At 38.7% G+C, this 21,094-nt stretch overlaps 1 protein-coding gene across 1 annotated transcript; it reads left to right on the top strand.

Moving 5' to 3' along the window:
- Positions 1-274: 274 nt before the first annotated feature.
- Positions 275-1,407, top strand: LOC147990014 (uncharacterized). The gene is made up of 3 exons (XM_087536878.1): positions 275-305; positions 533-920; positions 1,146-1,407. The coding sequence occupies exons 1-3, from the start codon at positions 275-277 to the stop codon at positions 1,405-1,407; spliced, it is 681 nt and encodes a 226-aa protein (XP_087393004.1).
- Positions 1,408-21,094: the final 19,687 nt, after the last annotated feature.

The following is a 21,094-nucleotide window of genomic DNA, read 5'->3' as shown; positions in this document are numbered from 1 at the left end:
ATGATTTAGTTGATTTAGAACATTTTGATTTAGTTGATTTAGTTGATTTAGTAGGCTAGTTGATTTATAGAACATTTTGATTTAGTTGATTTAGTAGGCAAGTTGGTTTAATAGGCTAGTTGATTTATAGAACATTTTGATTTAGTTGATTTAGTAGGCAAGTTGATTCAATAGGCTAGTTGATTTAGTTGATTTATAGAACATTTTGATTTAACAATTATTTTTCCTTCCTGTGAAGTGGATCATTAGTCCTTGCTCATATTGCTTTAGGAAAATGGCGCCACCACCACCACCATGTCGATTGTGTAAGTCAAGGTGCGCCAGCAGCCTTCCAACTGGCAAGCTGTTCGGCATCTACTTCCAGCCGAGTTTTCGTCATGCGGCGGTAAGAAATTATATTAAATGTAACAACTATTTTATTTTTAGTGTTGGCATTACTACATTGTGTCATTTTGCTTTTTTTACATAGATCGTCCCATGCAATGTGAGATTGAAATTCAACAAGCTGACAGGAGACAATGTGATATTTGAGGCTCCTGGGGGTCGTACACTACGGAGGTCGAGAAAGGACGCAATATGTCGCAAATTGGAGGAGATGGATGGGCCCGTTTCCTCGCCGACATGCATCTTACTGGTGGTGAGTTGATCAGCTTCTCCTTCAGAGTAGAAAGACCCAAGATGGTTGTCATTTATATCAACTTGGTGGAAGATGATGAAGATGACAAAGATGATGAAGATAATGAGGACCCACTCGATGAAGATGGTGAGGACCCACTTCATGAAGCCATCGTAGCTCAAAGAATGAGGCTGGGCGAGGAGGAGGTGTGCAACCTATGGGACATAATTCCACCACGTGTTGACTTTGTCGGGGTGCCATTCGTGACCCGCCTGACAAGTACCATGGTCGATCGACATGATATGCTATGTTATACTTACAAATGCAAATTATCCGATGATATGCTTAGTGTAGAGTCCAATGATATGTTGTGTGGAATCTAGTCGATGATATGCTTTAGTGTAGAGTTCAATCACATGCTTATTAGTGTAGAATCTAAGGAACTATTAATAGTGTAGATAATCCATATATACCTATTTGCAAGAGTATGTGCGAGGCTATTTATTAATTGATATGTTTTTCTTATTCAGAAATTGGCAAAGAGCCTATCTGTGAGTTATGGTATCGAGCCTGATGAAGAAGGCTCAGCTGGAGTATGGCTTACCGTAAGGGGCTCCGTCACAACCTGTACTTACCGCGTGGACACGGACGGTCGCACACACTTAAACTCGGTTGGGTGGAAGAGATTCCTCGATGGCAAGAATCTTCGTGTTGGAAAGGACATCCTAATTACTATCAGGAACACCCACCACCCAGGCTTGAGGATGATGATCGTCTTCGATATCATCTAGAACTACATATGTGTGTGTGGCTATATCATCTAGAACTACATATGATGATCGTCATCGATATCATCTAGAACTACATATGATGATCGTCGTCGATATGACCTTGTACTGCTTGAGGATGCATGTTGACTATACATGAAATTGTTATCTAGTACTCCCTTCGTTCCAAATTTCTCGTCGTGGTTTGAACTAAAACCACGACGAGTAATTTGGAATGGAGGGAGTACTACCTAGTACCTATAATGCTTTATGAAATTGATATCTAGTAGTAGTATCTGTAAATTGTAGTTTATTGAAACCGAAATGGGGTGGGAAGCGGGGGGAAATGATGAAAGATATAGCAGTAGTGAGGGGCTAGGAAATCGCTAAAGCTAACTAATAGTAGCGCATTCCAGAAAAGCGTTGCTGATAGAGTCAACAGTAGTAACGCGGGTGCGGACCGCGCTACTACTAACAGTTAGCTGTAGCGCCGTAGTAGTAGTGCGGCTGCCCGCACTGCTGCTAGCCTCAAAACCCGCGCTACTACTAGGGTTTTCCCTAGTAGTGTTAATACTCTAGATGCATGCTGGATAGCGGTCGATGTGTGGAGTAATAGTAGTAGATGCAGAATCGTTTCGATCTACTTGACACGGACATGATGCCTATATTCATGATCATTGCCTTAGATATCTTCATAACTATGCGCTTTTCTATCAATTGCTCGGCAGTAATTTGTTCACCCTCCGTAATACATGCTATCTTGAGAGACGCCACTAGTGAAACCTATGGCCCCGGGTCTCTTTCTTATTATATTGCACCTCTTTTATTTACATCGCATCTCATTTACTATTTTGCAATCTTTATTTTCCAATCTATACAACAAAAATACCAAAAATATTAACTTTACTATCTTTATTATATCTCACTTTTGCGAGTGACCATGAAGGGATTGACAACCCCTTTATTGCGTTGGTTCCAAGGTTCTTGATTGTTTGTGCAGGTACTAGGTGACTTGTGCACTGTCTCCTACTGGATTGATACCTTGGTTCTCAAAACTAAGGGAAATACTTACGCTACTTTGATGCATCACCCTTTCCTCTTCAAGGGAAAACCAACGCATGCTCAAGAGGTAGCAAGGTATCGAGTATGGTTTGATCATTACGAGAAAGCCAAGCATAAAAGTTCTGGATAATAATTTCTCTTGAGAGCTCATGATTGGGGCATGAATGTAACATTGACTTAAGCCTCCCCCAAGCTAGACTGATACTTTCTCCTTCACGAGGCCAAAAATTATATATATAATTCCGATCACGATGAACTACATGCATAGGATAAAAATTTTGATGGAACTCCAATTCCAATATCCAATATCATCGCATAGCCTATACCATGCCAATGCTTTTACCTTCAAAGACAAAGGGAAAACCTTTTTCATAACTTCATCTCCGGGTAAACCTGAAAGCTTGAACAATCCACAAATTTGTTCTACATATATCAAGTGCATATTAGGATGTTCGGTTCCATCTCCTGCATAAGGATTAGCTAGTAGTTGTTCTATCATACCCGAAGGAATTTCATATTCAATATTTTAAGTAGGTGCAATAGTTTGAGGGGTAGCTAATTGTGGTTCCGGTTGAGGTGAAGATACCCCGAACAAACCCCTCAAAGGATTGTTTTCCATAGTAACAAGTGACAATAAATTTCAGCACACTATTTAAATGTTTCCTTACCAAAGGCGCTTCACTCCCCGACAAGGGCTCCAGAAAATAGCCTTGATGACACACAAGTATAGGGGATCAATTGTAGCTCTTTTCGATAAGTAAGAGTGTCGAACCCAACAAGGAGCGGAAGGAAATGACAAGTGGTTTTCAGCAAGGTGATGTCTGCAAGTGCTGAAATTGTAAGTAACAGAGTAGGTTGATAGCAAGATATTTTGTAACGAGCAAGTAATGATAATAGTAGCAAAAGTGCAGCAAGGTAGCCCAATCCTTTTGAGGCAAAGGACAGGCCAAAATGGTTTCTTATGATAAGCAAAGCGTTCTTGAGGGTACACGAGAATTTCATCTAGTCATCACTTTCATCATGTTGGCTTAATTCGTGTTCGGTACTTTGATAATTTGATATCTGGGTGGACCGGTTCTTAGGTTTTGTTCTTACTTGAACAAACCTCCTACTTATGATTAACCCTCCCGCAAGCATCTACAACTACAAGAAAAGTATTAAGAATAAATTCTAACCATAGCATTAAACTTTTGGATCCAATCGGTCCCTTACGGAATAGCGCATAAACTGGGGTTTAAGCTTCTGTCACTCTCGCAACCCATCATCTAATTGCTACTCCACAATGCATTCCCTTAGGCCCAAATATGGTGAAGTGTCATGTAGTCGACGTTCACATGACACCACTAAGGGAATCACAACATACATACTATCAAAATATCAAACACATATCAAGTTCACATGATTACTTGCAACATGATTTCTCTCATGACCTCAAGGACAAAAGTAACTACTCACAAATGATAATCATGATCAAGATCAGAGGGGTATTAAATAGCATATTGGATCTGAACATATAATCTTCCACCAAATAAAATATATAGTAATCAACTACAAGATGTAATCAACACTACTAGTCACCCACAAGCACCAATCTATAGTTCCGGTAACAAGATTGAACACAAGAGATGAACTAGGGTTTGAGAGGAGATGGTGTTGTTGAAGATGTTGATGGAGATTGCCCTCCCCAAGATGGGAGAGTTGTTGGTGATGATGATGACGATGATTTTCTCCTCTGAGAGGGAAGTTCCCCCGGAGGAATTGCTCCGCCGGAGGGCAAAAGTGCTCCTGCCCAAGTTCCGCCTCGAGACGGCGGCGCTCCGTCCTGAAAGTCCTCTCCTTATTTTTTTTCTAGGTCAAAATGACTTATATACCAGAAGATGGGCACCGGAGGTGGGCCTGGGTGAGCACAACCCACCAGGGCGCGCTTAGGCTCCCTGACGCACCCAGGTGGGTTGTGCCCACCTGGTGGGCCTCCTCTAGTAGTTATTTGCTCCAATATTCTTCATATATTTGATAAAAAAAATCTCTGTGAAGTTTTAGCTTGTTTGGAGTTGTGTAGAATAGGTGGCCTAACGTAGCTTTTCCTGGTCCAGATTTCCAGCTGCCGGAATTCTCCCTCTTTGTGTAAACCTTGCATATTATGAGAGAAAAAGCATTAGAATTACTCGAAAAAGCATTATTATGGATAAAAACATCATAAATAACAGTAAGAAAACATGATGCAAAATGGACGTATCAACTCCCCCAAGCTTAGACCTCGCTTGTCCTCAAGCGAAAACCGAAATCAAAAAACATGTCCACATGCTTAGAGAGAGAGCTGTCTATAAAAACAAAATACGGACATAGAAGCGTCATGTTCATTATTATAACAGCAACAAACTTTAACATAAAATTCTTATCAAAGAACTTTTATCATAGACTTCTCATGAATAAGTGACAATTCATCACACTATTGACGTATAAAGCAAAAACTCTATTAAAAACCAACAAACTATGTTCTCAGTCAACTTTGCAACTACAATTCATCATATTTTCAGGAAGGGTCACGTATCGGAGCCTGTAGCAAGTCCACATACTCAACCATCATATAGTCTTCTATGATTGCTAACACTCACCGCCTACACATGAGCAAAATGTTTCAACCGGACACATAGAAAGATAGGGGCTTATAGTTTCGCCTCCCAACGTATTCACCTCAAGGGTGATGTCAACAATAATAACTCATGCTATCTATATTCAACTGTACATATGTGCCTAGATCTTTCCTCACCACATGATGCTTGCCAAAGGAGAAAAATAAAAAGGAATAGAAGGAAAACTTTGACTCTTTGCATAATGGTAAATACATAAAGTAAAAGATAGGCCCTTCACAGAGGGAAGCAGAGGTTGCCATGCGCTTATTTGTTTGTATGCTCAACCCCTTAGTGCAAAAGACGTCATGTTGCATTGCCCCTTGTGATAGAGACCTTTATTATGCAGTCTGTTGCTTTCATTCTTCACCATCACAAGTTCGTGCAACGCTCAATTTTCTATTACACTAAATGATCTCACACTTTTAGAAGCAATTTTTATTGCCTTTTTGCACCGATGACAACTTACTTGAGGGATCTTGCTAAATCCCTAGGTAGGTATGGTGGACACTTGAAAATAAGATTTGGGTTTAAGGGTTTTTGGATGCACAAGTAGTATCTCTACTTAGTGCGGAATTTTTGGCTAGTAAAGATAGGGGCAAGCACCACAAGTTAAAGGATCCATGACAATATGACTTCTATGTGAATATAAACAAACATAAACCATTAATTTGTCTTCCTTGTCCAATGTCAACAATTTTGGCATATAATATTTTGATGAGGACTCACAATCACAAAAGATTTCTAGGATAGTATATTTATATGTGAATCTTCTCTTTCCTTATTAATTCTTTCATGAGTTGCATCATTGACTAATGCTATGTTTGTCAAAATCTAATAAACTTTTCTACTTATACTTTTCTTATGTGGTCTTATCACCTACCATAGGATTAGTATATGATCTTTTTAATTTATTTGCAACATGAAAGTAAAGAAAGAAAAAACTCAAACTAAACTTTATTACATATCTCACACACGATTTCAAGGATAGATCACTAAGCAAACTCTCAAAAAGAAAGGATCGAACTAAACTTTTATTCATCTAAAGCAAAAGATCAAACTCAAATAAGAAAAGGCAAAAAGATAGTGGGATGATACGATACCGGGGCACCTCCCCCAAGCTTGGCGGAAGCCAAGGGGAGTACCCATACCCAATACTCAATTCTCCTTTGGTGGTGAAGAAGATGGTGGTGGTGATGAAGCGATCCTATCCTCAAGGATCAAGAGATTCTCGAATCGATGGTGGTGAAGAAGATGATGGTGGTGATGAAGCACTCCGGAGGTGGATGATATGCTCTTGATGCAGAATATTTTCATGAGTGAGATACTTATTCTATATGCGAACTATTTCAATGATGAGAAAGGCTTGAATCTCAGCAGGAGTAAGGTGAACAAGGTAGGGTTTAAGGATGTCTTCCTCTTCCTCCTCGGCTGGCAGTGCTTGTTCGAAGGCTGGAGGCTGATCTACGGTAACATGCTTGCTCTCATCTCCCCTGACGGCTTCTGTGGGCTCTTCTCTCTTCAGCTCGAATCTACATCAACCAAGCATCATCTTCCATGTTGTTGGAGGAAGAACAAGACATGATGCCTGACTCAACAGATCTGACCGAAAACTGCAAGAAAAGAGAACAGAGGATTTCTCCGCGATGCGGTGGTTAAGAGGTTTGGGAAGTATATATAGATTTTTTATCTTGGGGGACAAGAAACGGAAGAAAATGGAGTTCGGAAGGTGTCCCAGGTGGGCACAACCCACCTGGGCGCGCCAGGCTTGCCCACCAGAGTACGCTTCCCAGTAGTTTCTTATTTTCCTATTTTTCTAAATATTCCAAAACTGACAAAAAATATTTTTGTGGATTTTTCAGAGTCCGTTTACTTACTGTATCATGTACCTCCTTATTTTCACGATTCTGGAGTGTTCTGAAAGGACTCTTTTATGTGTTCTTCCGGTGTCATAGTTTGGATATTATTACTTTCAACGTTAATGGGAGTACCTAAGATATAATGTTATATTCGTTGCCCGTTAACAACCTTCGGGTTAGTACCTTCGGCATTATTTATTTTGATGGCTCCAGACCGATAAACCTCCTCGATAACGTAGGGGCCTTCCCATTTTGAGAGGAGTTTTCCTGCAAAGAATCTGAAATGAGAGTTGTACAAAAGAACATGTTCTCCAACTTTTAACTCACGCTTTTGGATTCTTTTGGCATGCCATCTTTTAACTTTTTCTTTGAATAATTTTGCATTTTCATAAGCTTGGGTTCTCCATTCATCTAATGAGCTAATATCAAATAACCTCTTTTCACCAGAAAGTTTGAAATCATAATTAAGCTCTTTAATTGCCCAATATGCTTTATGTTCTAACTCAAGAGGCAAATGACAAGATTTTCCATAAACCATTTTATAAGGAGACATACCCATAGGATTTTTATATGTTGTTCTATAAGCCCAAAGTGCATCATCTAATTTCTTAGACCAATTCTTCCAAGACCTATTAACAGTCTTTTGTGAAATTAATTTTATTTCCCTATTGCTAAGTTCAACTTGACAACTAGAGTGAGGATGATAAGGTGATGCAATTCTATGGTTAACATCATACTTGGCAAGCATTTTACGGAAATCACCAAGAATAAAGTGTGAACCACCATCAGTCATTAAATATCTAGGGACTCCAAACCTTGGGAAAATAACTTCCTTAAGAATTTTAATAGAGGTGTTGTGATCAGCACTACTGGTTGGAATAGCTTCTACCCATTTAGTAACATAATCAATAGCAACCAAAATATGTGTATACCCATTAGAGGAAGGAAAAGGCCCCGTGTAATCAAATCCCCAAACATCAAATGGTTCAACAACAAGTGAATAATTCATAGGCATTTCTTCACGCTTACCGATATTACCTATTCTTTGACATTCATCACAAGATAAGACGAACTTACGGGCATCCTTGAAGAGAGTATGCCAATAAAATCCAGACTGCAATACCTTGTGAGCAGTTCTATCTCCATCATGATGCCCTCCATAAGCTTCGGAGTGACATTTCCGTAGGATTTATCTCTGTTCATGCTCAGGTACACAACGTCTAATAATACCATCTACTCCTTCTTTATAAAGATGTGGGTCATCCCAAAAGTAATGTCTTAAATCATAGAAGATTTTTTTTTGTTTTGTTGATATGTAAAGCTAGGTGGTAAATATTTAGCAACAATGTAATTAGCATAGTCAGCATACCAAGGAGTACTGTGAGCAACATTTATTGCAGCCAACTGCTCATTAGGAAAACTATCGTCAATGGTAGTGGGTCATCAGGCACATTTTCAAGCCTAGATAAATTATCAGCTACGGGGTTCTCATCTCCTTTTCTATCAATGATATGTAAATCAAATTCTTGTAACAAGAGAACCCATCGAATTAGTCTAGGTTTAGCATCTTTCTTTTCCATAAGATATTTAATAGCAGCATGATCGGTGTGAACAATTACTTTCGAATCAACAATATAAGGTCTAAATTTATCAGAAGCAAACACCACTGCTAAGAATTCTTTTTTAGTAGTAGCATAGTTTCGTTGAGCATTGTCTAGAGTTTTACTAGCATAATGAATAACATTCAGTTTCTTATCAACTCTTTGTCCTAGAACAGCACTAATAGCATAGTCACTAGCATCACACATAATTTCAAAAGGCAGATTTCAATCAGGTGTTTGAACAATAGGTGCAGAAATTTAGGCTTTCTTGAGTGTTTCAAAGGCTTCTAAACAATCATCATCAATAACAAAAGGAATATCCTTTTGCAAAAGATTCATAAGAGGCCTAGAAATTTTAGAGAAGTCTTTGATAAATCTCCTATAGAAACTAGCATGACCTAAGAAACTATGAATACCTTTTATATCTTTAGGACATGGTATTTTCTCAATTTTATCAACCTTAGCTTTGTCTACTTCAATACCTCTTTCAGAAATTTTATGACCCAAGATAATGCCTTCATTAACCATAAAGTGGCACTTCTCCCAATTCAAGACAAGATTTGTTTGTTCACATCTCTACAAAACTCGATCATGATTGCTTAAACAATCATCAAAAGAATTCCCATAAACAGAGAAATCATCCATGAAAACCTCAACAATCTTTTCACAAAAGTCAGAGAATATAGCAGTCATACATCTTTGAAAAGTAGCAGTGCATTACATAAACCGAAAGGCATACGTCTATAAGCATAGGTTCCAAATGGACAAGTAAAAGTGGTCTTTTCTTGATCAGGTTGAGAAACAGGTATTTGTGAAAAATCAGAGTATTCATCAAGGAAGCAAAAAATGTGTGTGCTTAGACAATCTTTCAAGCATTTGATCAATAAAAGGCAGAGGGTAATGATCTTTTCTAGTTGCTTTGTTTAATTTTCTAAAATCAATTACCATTCTATAGCCTGTAACAATTCTTTCTGGAATAAGTTCATTCTTACCATTAGGAACAACAGTTATACCTCCTTTCTTAGGGACACAATGAACAGGACTTACCCATATACTATCAGCTATAGGATAGATTATACCTGCTTCTAGAAGTTTTAAGATTTCCGTTCTTACCACTTCCTTCATTTTTGGATTTAACTGACGTTGGTGATCAACAACGGGTTTAGCATCAGGTTCCATATTAATTTTGTGCTGACATAGAGTGGGACTAATTAATGCCCTTTAAATCATCAAGAGTATATCCAATAGCATCTTGGTGCTTCCTTAGAACTTTCAATGATCTTTCTTCTTCATGTTCTGAAAGGTTAGCACTAATAATAACATGATATATCTTCTTTTCATCAAAATAAGCATATTTCAAAATGTCTGGCAATTGTTTTAATTCAAACACAGGATCACCTTTAGATGGAGGAGGACCTCCTAGAGTTTCAATAGGCAAATCGTGTTTAAGCAGAGGACGTTGTTCAAAGAAAATATTATCTATTTCACTTCTTTCATGCATATGTAAATCATTTTCATGGTCTAGCAAATATTGTTCTAGTGGATCAGTAGGAGGCACAGCAATAGAAGCAAGACCAATTAATTCATCTTTACTAGGCAGTTCCTTTTCATGAAGCTTTCTACTAAACTTGGAAAAATTAAACTCATGAGACTCATCACCAAAACTAACACCGACAGTTTGTTTCTTACAATATATTTTAGCATTAACGGTGTTCAAGAAAGGTCTACCAAAGATAACGGGACAAAAGTCATCTTGTGGGGAACCAAGAATAAGAAAATCAGTAGGGTATTTTATTTTCCCACACAAGACTTCAACATCTCTAACAATCCCAATTGGTGATATAGTGTCTCTATTAGCAAGTTTAATAGTAACATCTATGTCTTCTATCTCTACAGGTGCTATGACATTCATAATTTCTTGATATAAATTGTAAGGAATAGCACTCACACTAGCACCTATGTCACATAAACCATGATAACAGTGATCTCCTATTTTAACTAAGACAACGGGCATGCCAGCAACAGGTCTATGTTTATCCTCTTTATCAGGTTTGGCAATTCTAGTAGCTTCTTCACAGAAGTAAATAACATGCACATCTACATCTTCTTCCAAGAGATCTTTAACCATAGCAATAATAGGTTCTACTTTAATTTGTTCGTCAGGTTTAGGTGTTCTAATATAGCTTTTGTTGACCACGGTTGAATCTTTAACATGTTCCTTTATCCTAACAGGGAAATGTAGTTTCTCAATTAGAGCAAAAGGAACAACGGGATCAACATTGTAAAGTATAGTTTCTTCTTTAACTCGCACAGGTTCTTTAATTTCTTCTTTAATTGGTGGGTGATATTTAAACCACTTATCTTTAGGGAGATCAACATGAGTATCAAATGATTCACAAAAGGAGGCTAATATCTTAGAGTCAAGTCCATATTTAGTGCTAAACTTTTGAAAAGCATCGGTATCCATAAAAGATTTAACACAATCATACTTTATGTTTAATACCTGACTCTTTACCTTCGTCGAGTTCCCTCTTCAGAGTTGCATTTAATTCTTTCCAAAAGATCCCATCGAAATTCAATAGTCTTCTTCATAAAAGAACCAGCACAAGAGGTATCGAGCATGGTTTGATCATTATGAGAAAGCCAAGCATAAAAGTTCTGGATAATAATTTATCTTGAGAGCTCATGATTGGGGCATGAATATAACATTGACTTAAGCCTCCCCCAAGCTAGAGCGATACTTTCTCCTTCACGAGGCCAAAAATTATATATATAATTCCGATCATGATGAACTAGATGCAAAGGATAAATTTTTTGATGGAACTCCAATTTCAAACGATTCCAATTCCAAGATCCAATATCATCGCATAGCCTATACCATGCCAATGCTTTTACCTTCAAAGATAAAGGTAAAACCTTTTTAATAACTTCATCTCCGGGTAAACCTGCAACCTTGAACAATCCACAAATTTGTTCTACATATATCAAGTGCATATCCGGATGTTCGGTTCCATCTCCTGCATAAGGATTAGCTAGCAGTTGGTCTATCATACCCGAAGGAATTTCATATTCAATATTTTCAGTAGGTGCAGTAGGTTGAGGGGTAGCTAATTGTGGTTTCGGTCGAGGTGAAGATACCCCGAACAAACCCCTCAAATGATTGTTTTCCATAGTAACAATTGACAATAAATTTCAGCACACTATATAAATGTTTCCTTACCAAATTCCACTTACCAAAGGCGCTTCACTAACCGGCAACGGCGCCAGAAAATAGCCTTGATGACCCACAAGTATAGGGGGTAAATTGTAGCTCTTTTCAATAAGTAAGAGTGTCAAACCCAACGAGGAGCAAAAGGAAATGACAAGTGGTTTTCAGCAAGGTGATGTCTGCAAGTGCTGAAATTGTAAGAGTAGTTTGATAGCAAGATATTTTGTAACGAGCAAGTAATGATAATAGTAGCAAAAGTGTAGCAAGTAGCCCAATCCTTTTGAGGCAAAGGACGGGCCAAAACGGTCTCTTATGATAAGCAAAGCGTTCTTGAGGGTACACGGGAATTTCATCTAATCACTTTCATCATGTTGGCTTAATTCGTGTTCGATACTTTGATAATTTGGTATGTGGGTGGACCAGTGCTTAGGTGTTGTTTGATATGTCTCCCTCGTATCTACTTTTCCAAACACTTTTGCCCTTGTTTTGGACTCTAACTTGCATTATTTGAATGGAACTAACCCGGACTGACGCTGTTTTCAGCAGAATTGCTATGGTGTTATTTATGTGCATAAACAGAAGTTCTCGGAATGACCTGAAACTTCACGAAACATCTATTCATAAATAATAAAAAATCCTTGCAAAAGATGAAGACCAGGGGGCCCACCACCTGTCCAGGAGGGTGGGGGCGCGCCTGCCCCCCTAGGGCGCGCCCCCTACCTCGTGGGCCCCCTGGAGCTCCTCCGACCTCAACTCCAACTCTATATATTTGGTTTCGGGGAGAAAAAAATCAGAGAGAAGGATTCATCGCGTTTTACGATACGGAGCCGCTGCCAGGCCCTAAAACCTCTTGGGAGGGCTGATCTGGAGTTCGTTCGGGGCTCCGGAGAGGGGAATCCGTCGCCATCGTCATCATCAACCATCCTCCATCACCAATTTCATGATGCTCACTGTCGTGCGTGAGTAATTCCATCATAGGCTTGTTGGATGGTGATGGGTTGGATGAGATTTATCATGTAATCGAGTTAGTTTTGTTAGGGTTTGATCCCTAGTGTCCACTATGTTCTGAGATTGATGTTGCTATGACTTTGCTATGCTTAATGCTTGTCACTAGGGCCCGAGTGCCATGATTTCAGATCTGAACCTATTATGTTTTCATCAATATATGAGAGTTCTTGATCCTATCTTGCAAGTCTATAGTCACCTATTATGTGTTATGATCCGTTAACCCCGAAGTGACAATAATCGGGATACTTACCGGTGATGACCATAGTTTGAGGAGTTCATGTATTCACTATGTGCTAATGCTTTGTTCCGGTACTCTATTAAAAGGAGGCCTTAATATCCCTTAGTTTCCAATAGGACCCCGCTGCCAAGGGAGGGTAGGACAAAAGATGCCATGCAAGTTCTTTTCCATAAGCATGTATGACTATATTCGGAATACATGCCTACATTACATTGATGAATTGGAGCTAGTTCTGTGTCACCCTATGTTATGATTGTTACATGATGAACCGCATCTGACATAATTCTCCATCACTGATCCATTGCCTACGAGCTTTCCATATATTGTTCTTCGCTTATTTACTTTTCCGTTGCTATTGCTATCATCACTACAAAATACCAAAAATACTATTTTTTCTACTGTTACCTTTTGCTACCGTTAACACTACTATCATATTACTTTGCTACTAAATACTTTGCTGCAGATATTAAGTTTCCAGGTGTGGTTGAATTGACAACTCAGCTGCTAATACTTGAGAATATTCTTTGGATCCCCTTGTGCCGAATCAATAAATTTGGGTTGAATACTCTGCCCTCGAAAACTGTTGCGATCCCCTATACTTGTGGGTTATCAAGACTATTTTCTGGCGCCGTTGCCGGGGAGCATAGCTCTATTCTTTGAGTCACTTGGGATTTATATCTGCTTATCATTATGAAGAACTTGAGAGATCCAAAAACCAAGATTTATCCCTCAACTACGTGGGGAGGTAAGGAACTGCCATCTAGCTCTGCACTTGATTCACCTTCTATTCTGAGTAAGCTTGCGACGCCTAAACATGCTTCTGTTATTCGTTCTGATATGTCGCATGTTATTGATGATGCCACTTCTGTTATGCATGATACTTATGATGAAACTACCTCTATGCCTGATACTACTGTGCCACTTGGTGAATTTCTTGATGAACAACTTGCTAGGGCTAGAGAGATTGAAAATATTGAATCGGATGATACTAATAAAAGTGATGATGAAGAATCACTTGTTATTCCTAAGGGTTATGTTTTTGATCAAGAAGCTTCTTTAGCTATTTTAGCTTGCAAAAATAGAAATGAACTCAAAAGGTTATTAGCTAAATGGAGTAAGCAATCTCTAAATGCTAGAATGAAACCTGACCCTGCTTTTGGTACTTCACCTATCTTTGTTACTGATAAGGATTATGAATTCTCTGTTGATCCTGATATAATTACTTTGGTTGAATCTGATCCTTTTCATGGCTATGAATCTGAAACTGTTGTGGCACATCTTACAAAATTAAATGATATGGCTACCCTGTTCACTAATGATGAGAGAACTCGTTACTTTTATATCCTTAAAATATTTCCGTTCTCATTAAAGGGTGATGCTAAGATATGGTTTAATTCTCTTGATCCTGGTTGTGTGCGTAGTCCCCAGGATATGATTTATTACTTCTCTGCTAAATATTTCCCTGCTCATAAGAAACAAGCTGCTTTGAGGGATATATATAATTTTGTGCAAATTGAAGAAGAGAGTCTCCCACAAGCTTGGGGGAGGCTTCTCAAGTTACTTAATGCTTTACCTGATCATCATGTTAAGAAAAATGAAATACTTGATATCTTTTATAATGGACTAACTGATGCTTCCAGAGATTACCTAGATAGTTGTGCTGGTTCTGTTTTCAGGGAAAGAACGCCGGATGAAGCTGAAATTCTATTGAATAATATGTTGACAAATGAAAATAATTAGACACTTCCTGAACCAACTCCTGAGCCTATTCCTAAACCAACTCCGAAGAAGAGAGGTGTTCTATTTCTCAGTCCTGAAGATATGCAAGAGGCAAAGAAATCTATGAAAGAAAAAAGGTATTAAAGCCGAAGATGTTAAGAATTTACCTCCTATTGAAGAAATACATGGTCTTAATTTACCGCCTGTTGAAGAAACATATGATCTTAATCCATTACCTATTGAAGAAACTCATGGTCTTGATAACCCGACACAGGTAGTAAAGGTAAATTCTCTCTATAGATATGATAAAGTTGAAATCCCATTTACTAAATTTGCTAGCCCATGCTTAGATGAGTTTGATAAATTTATGGCTAAGCAAGAAGATTTTAATGCTTATTTTGGTAGACAATTGAAATACAATTCAAATATGCTTGAACACTTGGGTGATTATATGGCTAATGTCAAAGGTGAACTTAAACTTATTAGTAAACATGCTTCTATGGTTACAACTCAAGTAGAACAAGTACTTAAGGCTCAAAATGATTTGCTCAATGAATTAAATAGTAAGAATAATGATAACATTGTTAGAGTTATGACTAGAGGTGGTAGAATGACTCGGGAACCTTTGTATCCTGAAGGCCACCCTAAGAGAATTGAGCAAGATTCTCAGAGAAATAATGTAGATGCACCTAGTCCTTCTAATAGGAAGAAAAAGAAAAATGATAGGACTTTGCATGCTTCTAGTAAACCTATTACTGAAACATCTGAGAATCCAAATGATATTTCTATTTCTGATGCTGAAACACAATCTGTTAATGAACCTGAAACTAGTGATAATGGTAATGATAATGTTCATGATGATGCTCAACCTAGTAATGATAATGATATAGAAATTGAACCTGTTGTTGATCTTGATAACCCACAATCAAAGAATCAACGTTATGATAAGAAAGACTTTGTTGCTAGGAAACACGGTAAGGAAAGAGAGCCTTGGGTTCAGAAACCCATGCCTTTTCCTCCCAAGCCATCTAAGAAAAAGGATGATGAGGATTTTGAGCGCTTTGTTGAAATGATTAGACCTATCTTTTTGCGTATGAGATTAACTGATATGCTCAAAATGAATCCTTATGCTAAGTATATGAAAGATATTGTTACAAATAAAAGAAAGATACCGGAAGCTGAAATTTCCACCATGCTTGCTAATTATACTTTTAAGGGTGGAATACCAAAGAAACTTGGAGATCCAGGAGTACCCACTATACCATGCTCCATTAAAAGAAACTATGTTAAAACTACGTTATGTGATCTTGGAGCCGGTGTTAGTGTTATGCCTCTCTCTTTATATCGTAGACTTGATTTGAATAAGTTGACACCTACTGAAATATCTTTGCAAATGGCCGATAAATCAACTGCTATACATGTCGGTATTTGTGAGGATGTTCCTGCTGTAGTTGCAAACGTTACTATTTTAACGGACTTTGTTATTCTTGATATTCCCGAGGACGATAGTATGTCTATTATTCTTGGAAGACCCTTTTTGAATACTGCAGGGGCTATTATTGATTGCACTAAAGGCAATGTCACTTTTCATGTTAATGGTAATGAGCATACGGTACACTTTCCAAGGAAACAACCTCAAGTTCATAGTATCAACTCTATTGGAAAATTTCCATCGATTATATTTGGAGGTTTTGAATTTCCTCTTCCTACTGTCAAGAAGAAATATGATATTCTTATTATTGGGGATGTGCATATCCCCGTTGAGGTAACATAGTGTTATTCGAAATTTCTCCGGTTCCATGTTATTCGGGATGAGTTCGTTAACAAGACTTGATCAACCTTGTTAGTGGATTCCTTTTGATGAGCATGAGATGGATGACACTAGAAGGCACAACCTTTTGTACCCCACTTTTACTTTATGTTATTTATTTTAAATAAAATAAAAATAGTATTTTCTGTCTGTTATCTGAATTATCCGTGCAATATAAAAATACTTCGAAAATAAAAGTTCTCCAAATGCCCTAAAATTTAAATATGATTTTTTCTGGAATATTTGAGAATATTTGGCACTAAGAACACAGCGGGAGGAGCTGTCACCTGGCCACGAGGGTCAAGGGTGCGCCCCATGCCTCGTGGGCCCACGGTGGCTCTCCTCCACTTATCCTTGCACCCACACACTCCTTCCTCCCACAAACAAGAATATCCAGCTCAAACCCGAGTCCAAGCTCATTTTGCTGCCATTTTCGATCTCCTTGCTCAAAGCATCTCTCACAAAACTGCTTGGGGAGATTGTTCCTTGGTATGTGACTCCTCCTTTGGTCCAATTAGTTTTTGTTCTAATGCTTTATTCATTGCAAATTTGTGCTGCCTAGATGACCATGTTCTTGAGCTTGCATGTCAAATTTATATGGTTCCAAGTAGTTTTGATGCATGATATAGGCTCTAGGCACTTGTAGGAGTAGTTGCTATCAATTTTGTTGAGTTTGGTTTACTTTTATTTTGAAGTTACTAAAAATTTCAGGAATTTTTCAGAGGAAGAAATATGCTTAGGAAAATGTACCAAGGTGGTTCTTCAAGGAAGCAAGGACCCAGGCTTGCAATGCGTGATGCTGATGATGAGCCACCAAGAGACGCTCCAGTGCGTCCTTGTGAATGGCCTTCAGAAAACTTTATGGATCGAGCAGGAATTAAGGAAGAATTTAACGCATATTTGCGTAACGCTGATCTTGTGAGCTTCGAGGAAGAAAAATGCCGCCAGTACCACTATCTCACTAGTTCCTTTGCAAGGAGGTTTGAATTTTCATCTTCACGTAATTCTCCAACTGTCCTGTTTGATCTTTATGAAAATTCTTACACTATGGACTTAGAGGATTTTACCACTGCTTGCAAACTTCCACAATGGGGTAGTATCAGGGAACCTTGCAAATCTGAATTTAGAGATTTTCTCGCTAGTATAACTGTGGGAGAATCTAGAGATATAACACAAGCTACCATAGGGAGCATTCACTTTCCTGCTATACATTATTTTGCTCTCTTCATAGGTAGATGCATTAATGGTAAAGATGAGGCATGTCGCATGTGTGTCCCTGACCTCAGTATTCTTAGGAGTGCTATGTTAGGAGATAAATCTTATAATTTGGGAGCCATTGTTGCACGCAGGTTGCATCTTAATAGATTTAATGGAGATTTCTTTGGTGGAATTTATGCAACCCGCTTAGCTGATTTTCTTGGTGTGACCATACGCGAGGATGATATTGAATTGCCTCCTGCTTACCTAAATTTTAATGCTATGGTTCACCACCAGTTTGTTGAGAGGAGTGAATCACCTCTCCAGTATCGACTAATCTTTGACAGATGGCGTGCTGTCCGTACTACTCTCCCTGCTCCTGCCTTCTTTGATTATTAGGCAAAAGGAAGATATGTTATTACCAGAGAGGAGGCAAATGAGTACGAGAGGAGGGCCGAGGCCGCTCGTCGCCACGCTGCAGCTCAGGAGGCAATAGCCGCTGCATCGCAGTACGACCCCAACTATTATTATGGATATCCGCCAGGCTAACCGTGGCCATAGACCAACTTAGGCCAAAAGCCTAAGCTTGGGGGAGTATGTATTTCCCACCGACATTACATTCATGTTCACACACTCATTGCTAGATGTCGGTGCTCATACTTTTTCATTGTATCATCCATGCTAGTTTATTTTTCTTTTCATGCTTTCTTCTTGTGTGTTTAATAAACCTTAAGAAAAACCAAAAAATAGGTGTAACTCTTAGCTAGTTTTAATTTCCATGCTTGTAGTAGTAATTAAAAAGAAAACCCAAAAAGATTTCATGTTCTTCTTTTGCTTGTTGGGAGCTTTCCCGTGTAAATAGTTTTATTTCTTTTCTTTGGGGGTCGATAGGAGAAGACCATGATTAAATTGTTGAAGTGGATCTTATATGCATTATTGTTGATCTGACAAAAGAGCCCATATTGCCTTGTCTTCTCCTGTTTATTGAATGTTTGCAGATTCCAGCTTAGTCCAATGCACGTGCACTATTATTATTATTCACATCATTCGGTCGCACAAGTGAAAGGCAATTATGACGATATATGATGGACTGATTGAGATGAGAAAAGCTGGTATGAACTCGACCTCTTTTGTTTTTGTAAATATGATTAGTTCATCATTCCTGATTCAGCCTATTATGAATAAACATGTTTGCAATGACAACTAGAGATCATAGTTTCTTGCGCCATGCTTGATTAGCTAGGAGCTTATAATGGTTTACCTTGCATGCCAACATGCTATTAAAATGGTTGTGATGTGGTATGATAGGGTGGTATCCTCCTCTGAATGATTTAAGTGACTTGACTTGGCGCATGTTCACGCATGTAGTTGAAACAAAATCACATAGCCTTCACGATATTTATGTTCATGGTGGATTATATCCTACTCATGCTTGCATTCAGTGTTGATTAATTTTAATGCATGTTCATGACTGTTGTCACTCTCTAGCTGGTCACTTCCCAGTCTTTTGCTAGCCTTCACTTGTACTAAGAGGGAATACTGCTTGTGCATCCAACTCCATAAACCCCAAAGTTGTTCCAGATGAGTCCACTATACCTTCCTATATGCGGTATCTACCTGCCGTTCCAAGTAAATTTGTATGTGCCAAACTCTAAACATTCAAATAAATATCATGTTTTGTATGCTCTAATAGCTCATGTATCAACTAGGGTTGTCCGTATCTTCCATGTTAGACGGGTTATTCTCAAGAGGAGTGGACTCCTCTCCTCACTCACGAGAAATTGGCTGGTCACCGGGATGCCCAGTCCCATGCTTTATGCAAACTAAATCAAAATAATTGCAAGCAAAACTCCCCCTGGGACTCTTGTTAGTTGGAGGCACTCGTTGTTTCGAGCAAGCCATGGATTGATGCTTGTTGGTGGAGGGGGAGTATAAACTTTACCATTCTGTTTGGGAACCGCCTATAAAGTGTGTAGCATGGAAGATATTGCCATCTCTTGGTTGTTATGTTGACAATGAAAGTATACCGCTCAAAATATTATTCATCTCTATTTCAAAACCAAGCTCTGGCACCTCTACAAATCCCTGCTTCCCTCTGCGAAGGGCCTATCTATTTACTTCTATGCTGAGTCATCATCCTCTTATTAAAAAGCACCAGTTGGAGAGCACCGCTATCATTTGCAAACATTACTGTTAGTTTACATTGAGTATGACTTGACTGGATCTCTTTTACCATGAATTACAATGTCTAGTCAGTCCTTGATCTTTAAAGGTGCTCTGCATTTATGTTTTGCGGTCTCAGAAAGGGCTAGCGAGATACCATCTTGTTATATCATATTATGATTGTTTTGAAGAAGTGTTGTCATCCGAGATTTATTATTATTGCTCGCTAGTTGATTATGCCATTGATATGAGTAAACTTGAGACCTAAGCGTTATTGTGAATGTGGTTAGTCATAATCTTTGCTGAAAACTTGAATGCTAGCTTTACATATTTACAACAACAAGAGCAAACAGAGTTTGTAAAAGTTTTTATTTATCACTTTCAGTTTGTCAACTGAATTTCTTGAGGACAATCAAGGGTTTAAGCTTGGGGGAGTTGATACGTCTCCGTCGTATCTACTTTTCCAAAGACTTTTGCCCTTATTTTGGACTCTAACTTGCATGATTTGAATGGAACTAACCCGGACTAACGTTGTTTTCAGCAGAATTGCTATGGTGTTATTTATGTGCAGAAACAAAAGTTTTCGGAATGACCTAAAACTTCACGGAACATCTATTCAGAACTAATAAAAAATCCTTACAAAAGATGAAGACCAGGGGGTCCACCACCTGTCCACGAGGGTGGGGGCGCGCCTGCCCCCCTAGGGAGCGCCCCCCTACCTCGTGGGCCCCCTGGAGCTCCTCCGACCTCAACTCCAACTCTATATATTTGGTTTCAGGGAGAAAAAATCAGAGAGAAGGATTCATCACGTTTTACGATACAGAGCCGCCGCCAAGCCCTAAAACCTCTCGGGAGGGCTGATTTAGAGTCCGTTCGGGGCTCCGGAGAGGGGAATCCGTCGCCATCGTCATCATCAACCATCCTCCATCACCAATTTCATGATGCTCACTGTCGTGCGTGAGTAATTCCATCATAGGCTTGTTGGATGGTGATGGGTTGGATGAGATTTATCATGTAATCGAGTTAGTTTTGTTAGGGTTTGATCCCTAGTGTCCACTATGTTCTGAGATTGATGTTGCTATGACTTTGCTATGCTTAATGCTTGTCACTAGGGCCCGAGTGCCATGATTTCAGATCTGAACCTATTATGTTTTCATCAATATATGAGAGTTCTTGATCCTATCTTGCAAGTCTATAGTCACCTATTATGTGTTAT

This window comes from Triticum urartu, chromosome 1A (genome assembly GCF_056163025.1).
Source record: "Triticum urartu cultivar PI428250 chromosome 1A, HENAU_Tu73, whole genome shotgun sequence".
Taxonomy (NCBI): domain Eukaryota; kingdom Viridiplantae; phylum Streptophyta; class Magnoliopsida; order Poales; family Poaceae; genus Triticum; species Triticum urartu.
The sequence above is the reverse complement of the archived record's forward strand: the minus strand, read 5'-3'. Positions and strand labels throughout refer to the sequence as shown.

Bases quoted from the DNA above. Each gene is read 5' to 3' on its own strand.
- LOC147990014 (XM_087536878.1), top strand. From the start codon at position 275: ATGGCGCCACCACCACCACCATGTCGATTGT. The intron at 306-532 runs GTAAGTCAAGGT...GTGATATTTGAG, and splicing joins ACCACCACCATGTCGATTGT to GCTCCTGGGGGTCGTACACT. The intron at 921-1,145 runs GCTATGTTATAC...TTTTCTTATTCA, and splicing joins ATGGTCGATCGACATGATAT to GAAATTGGCAAAGAGCCTAT.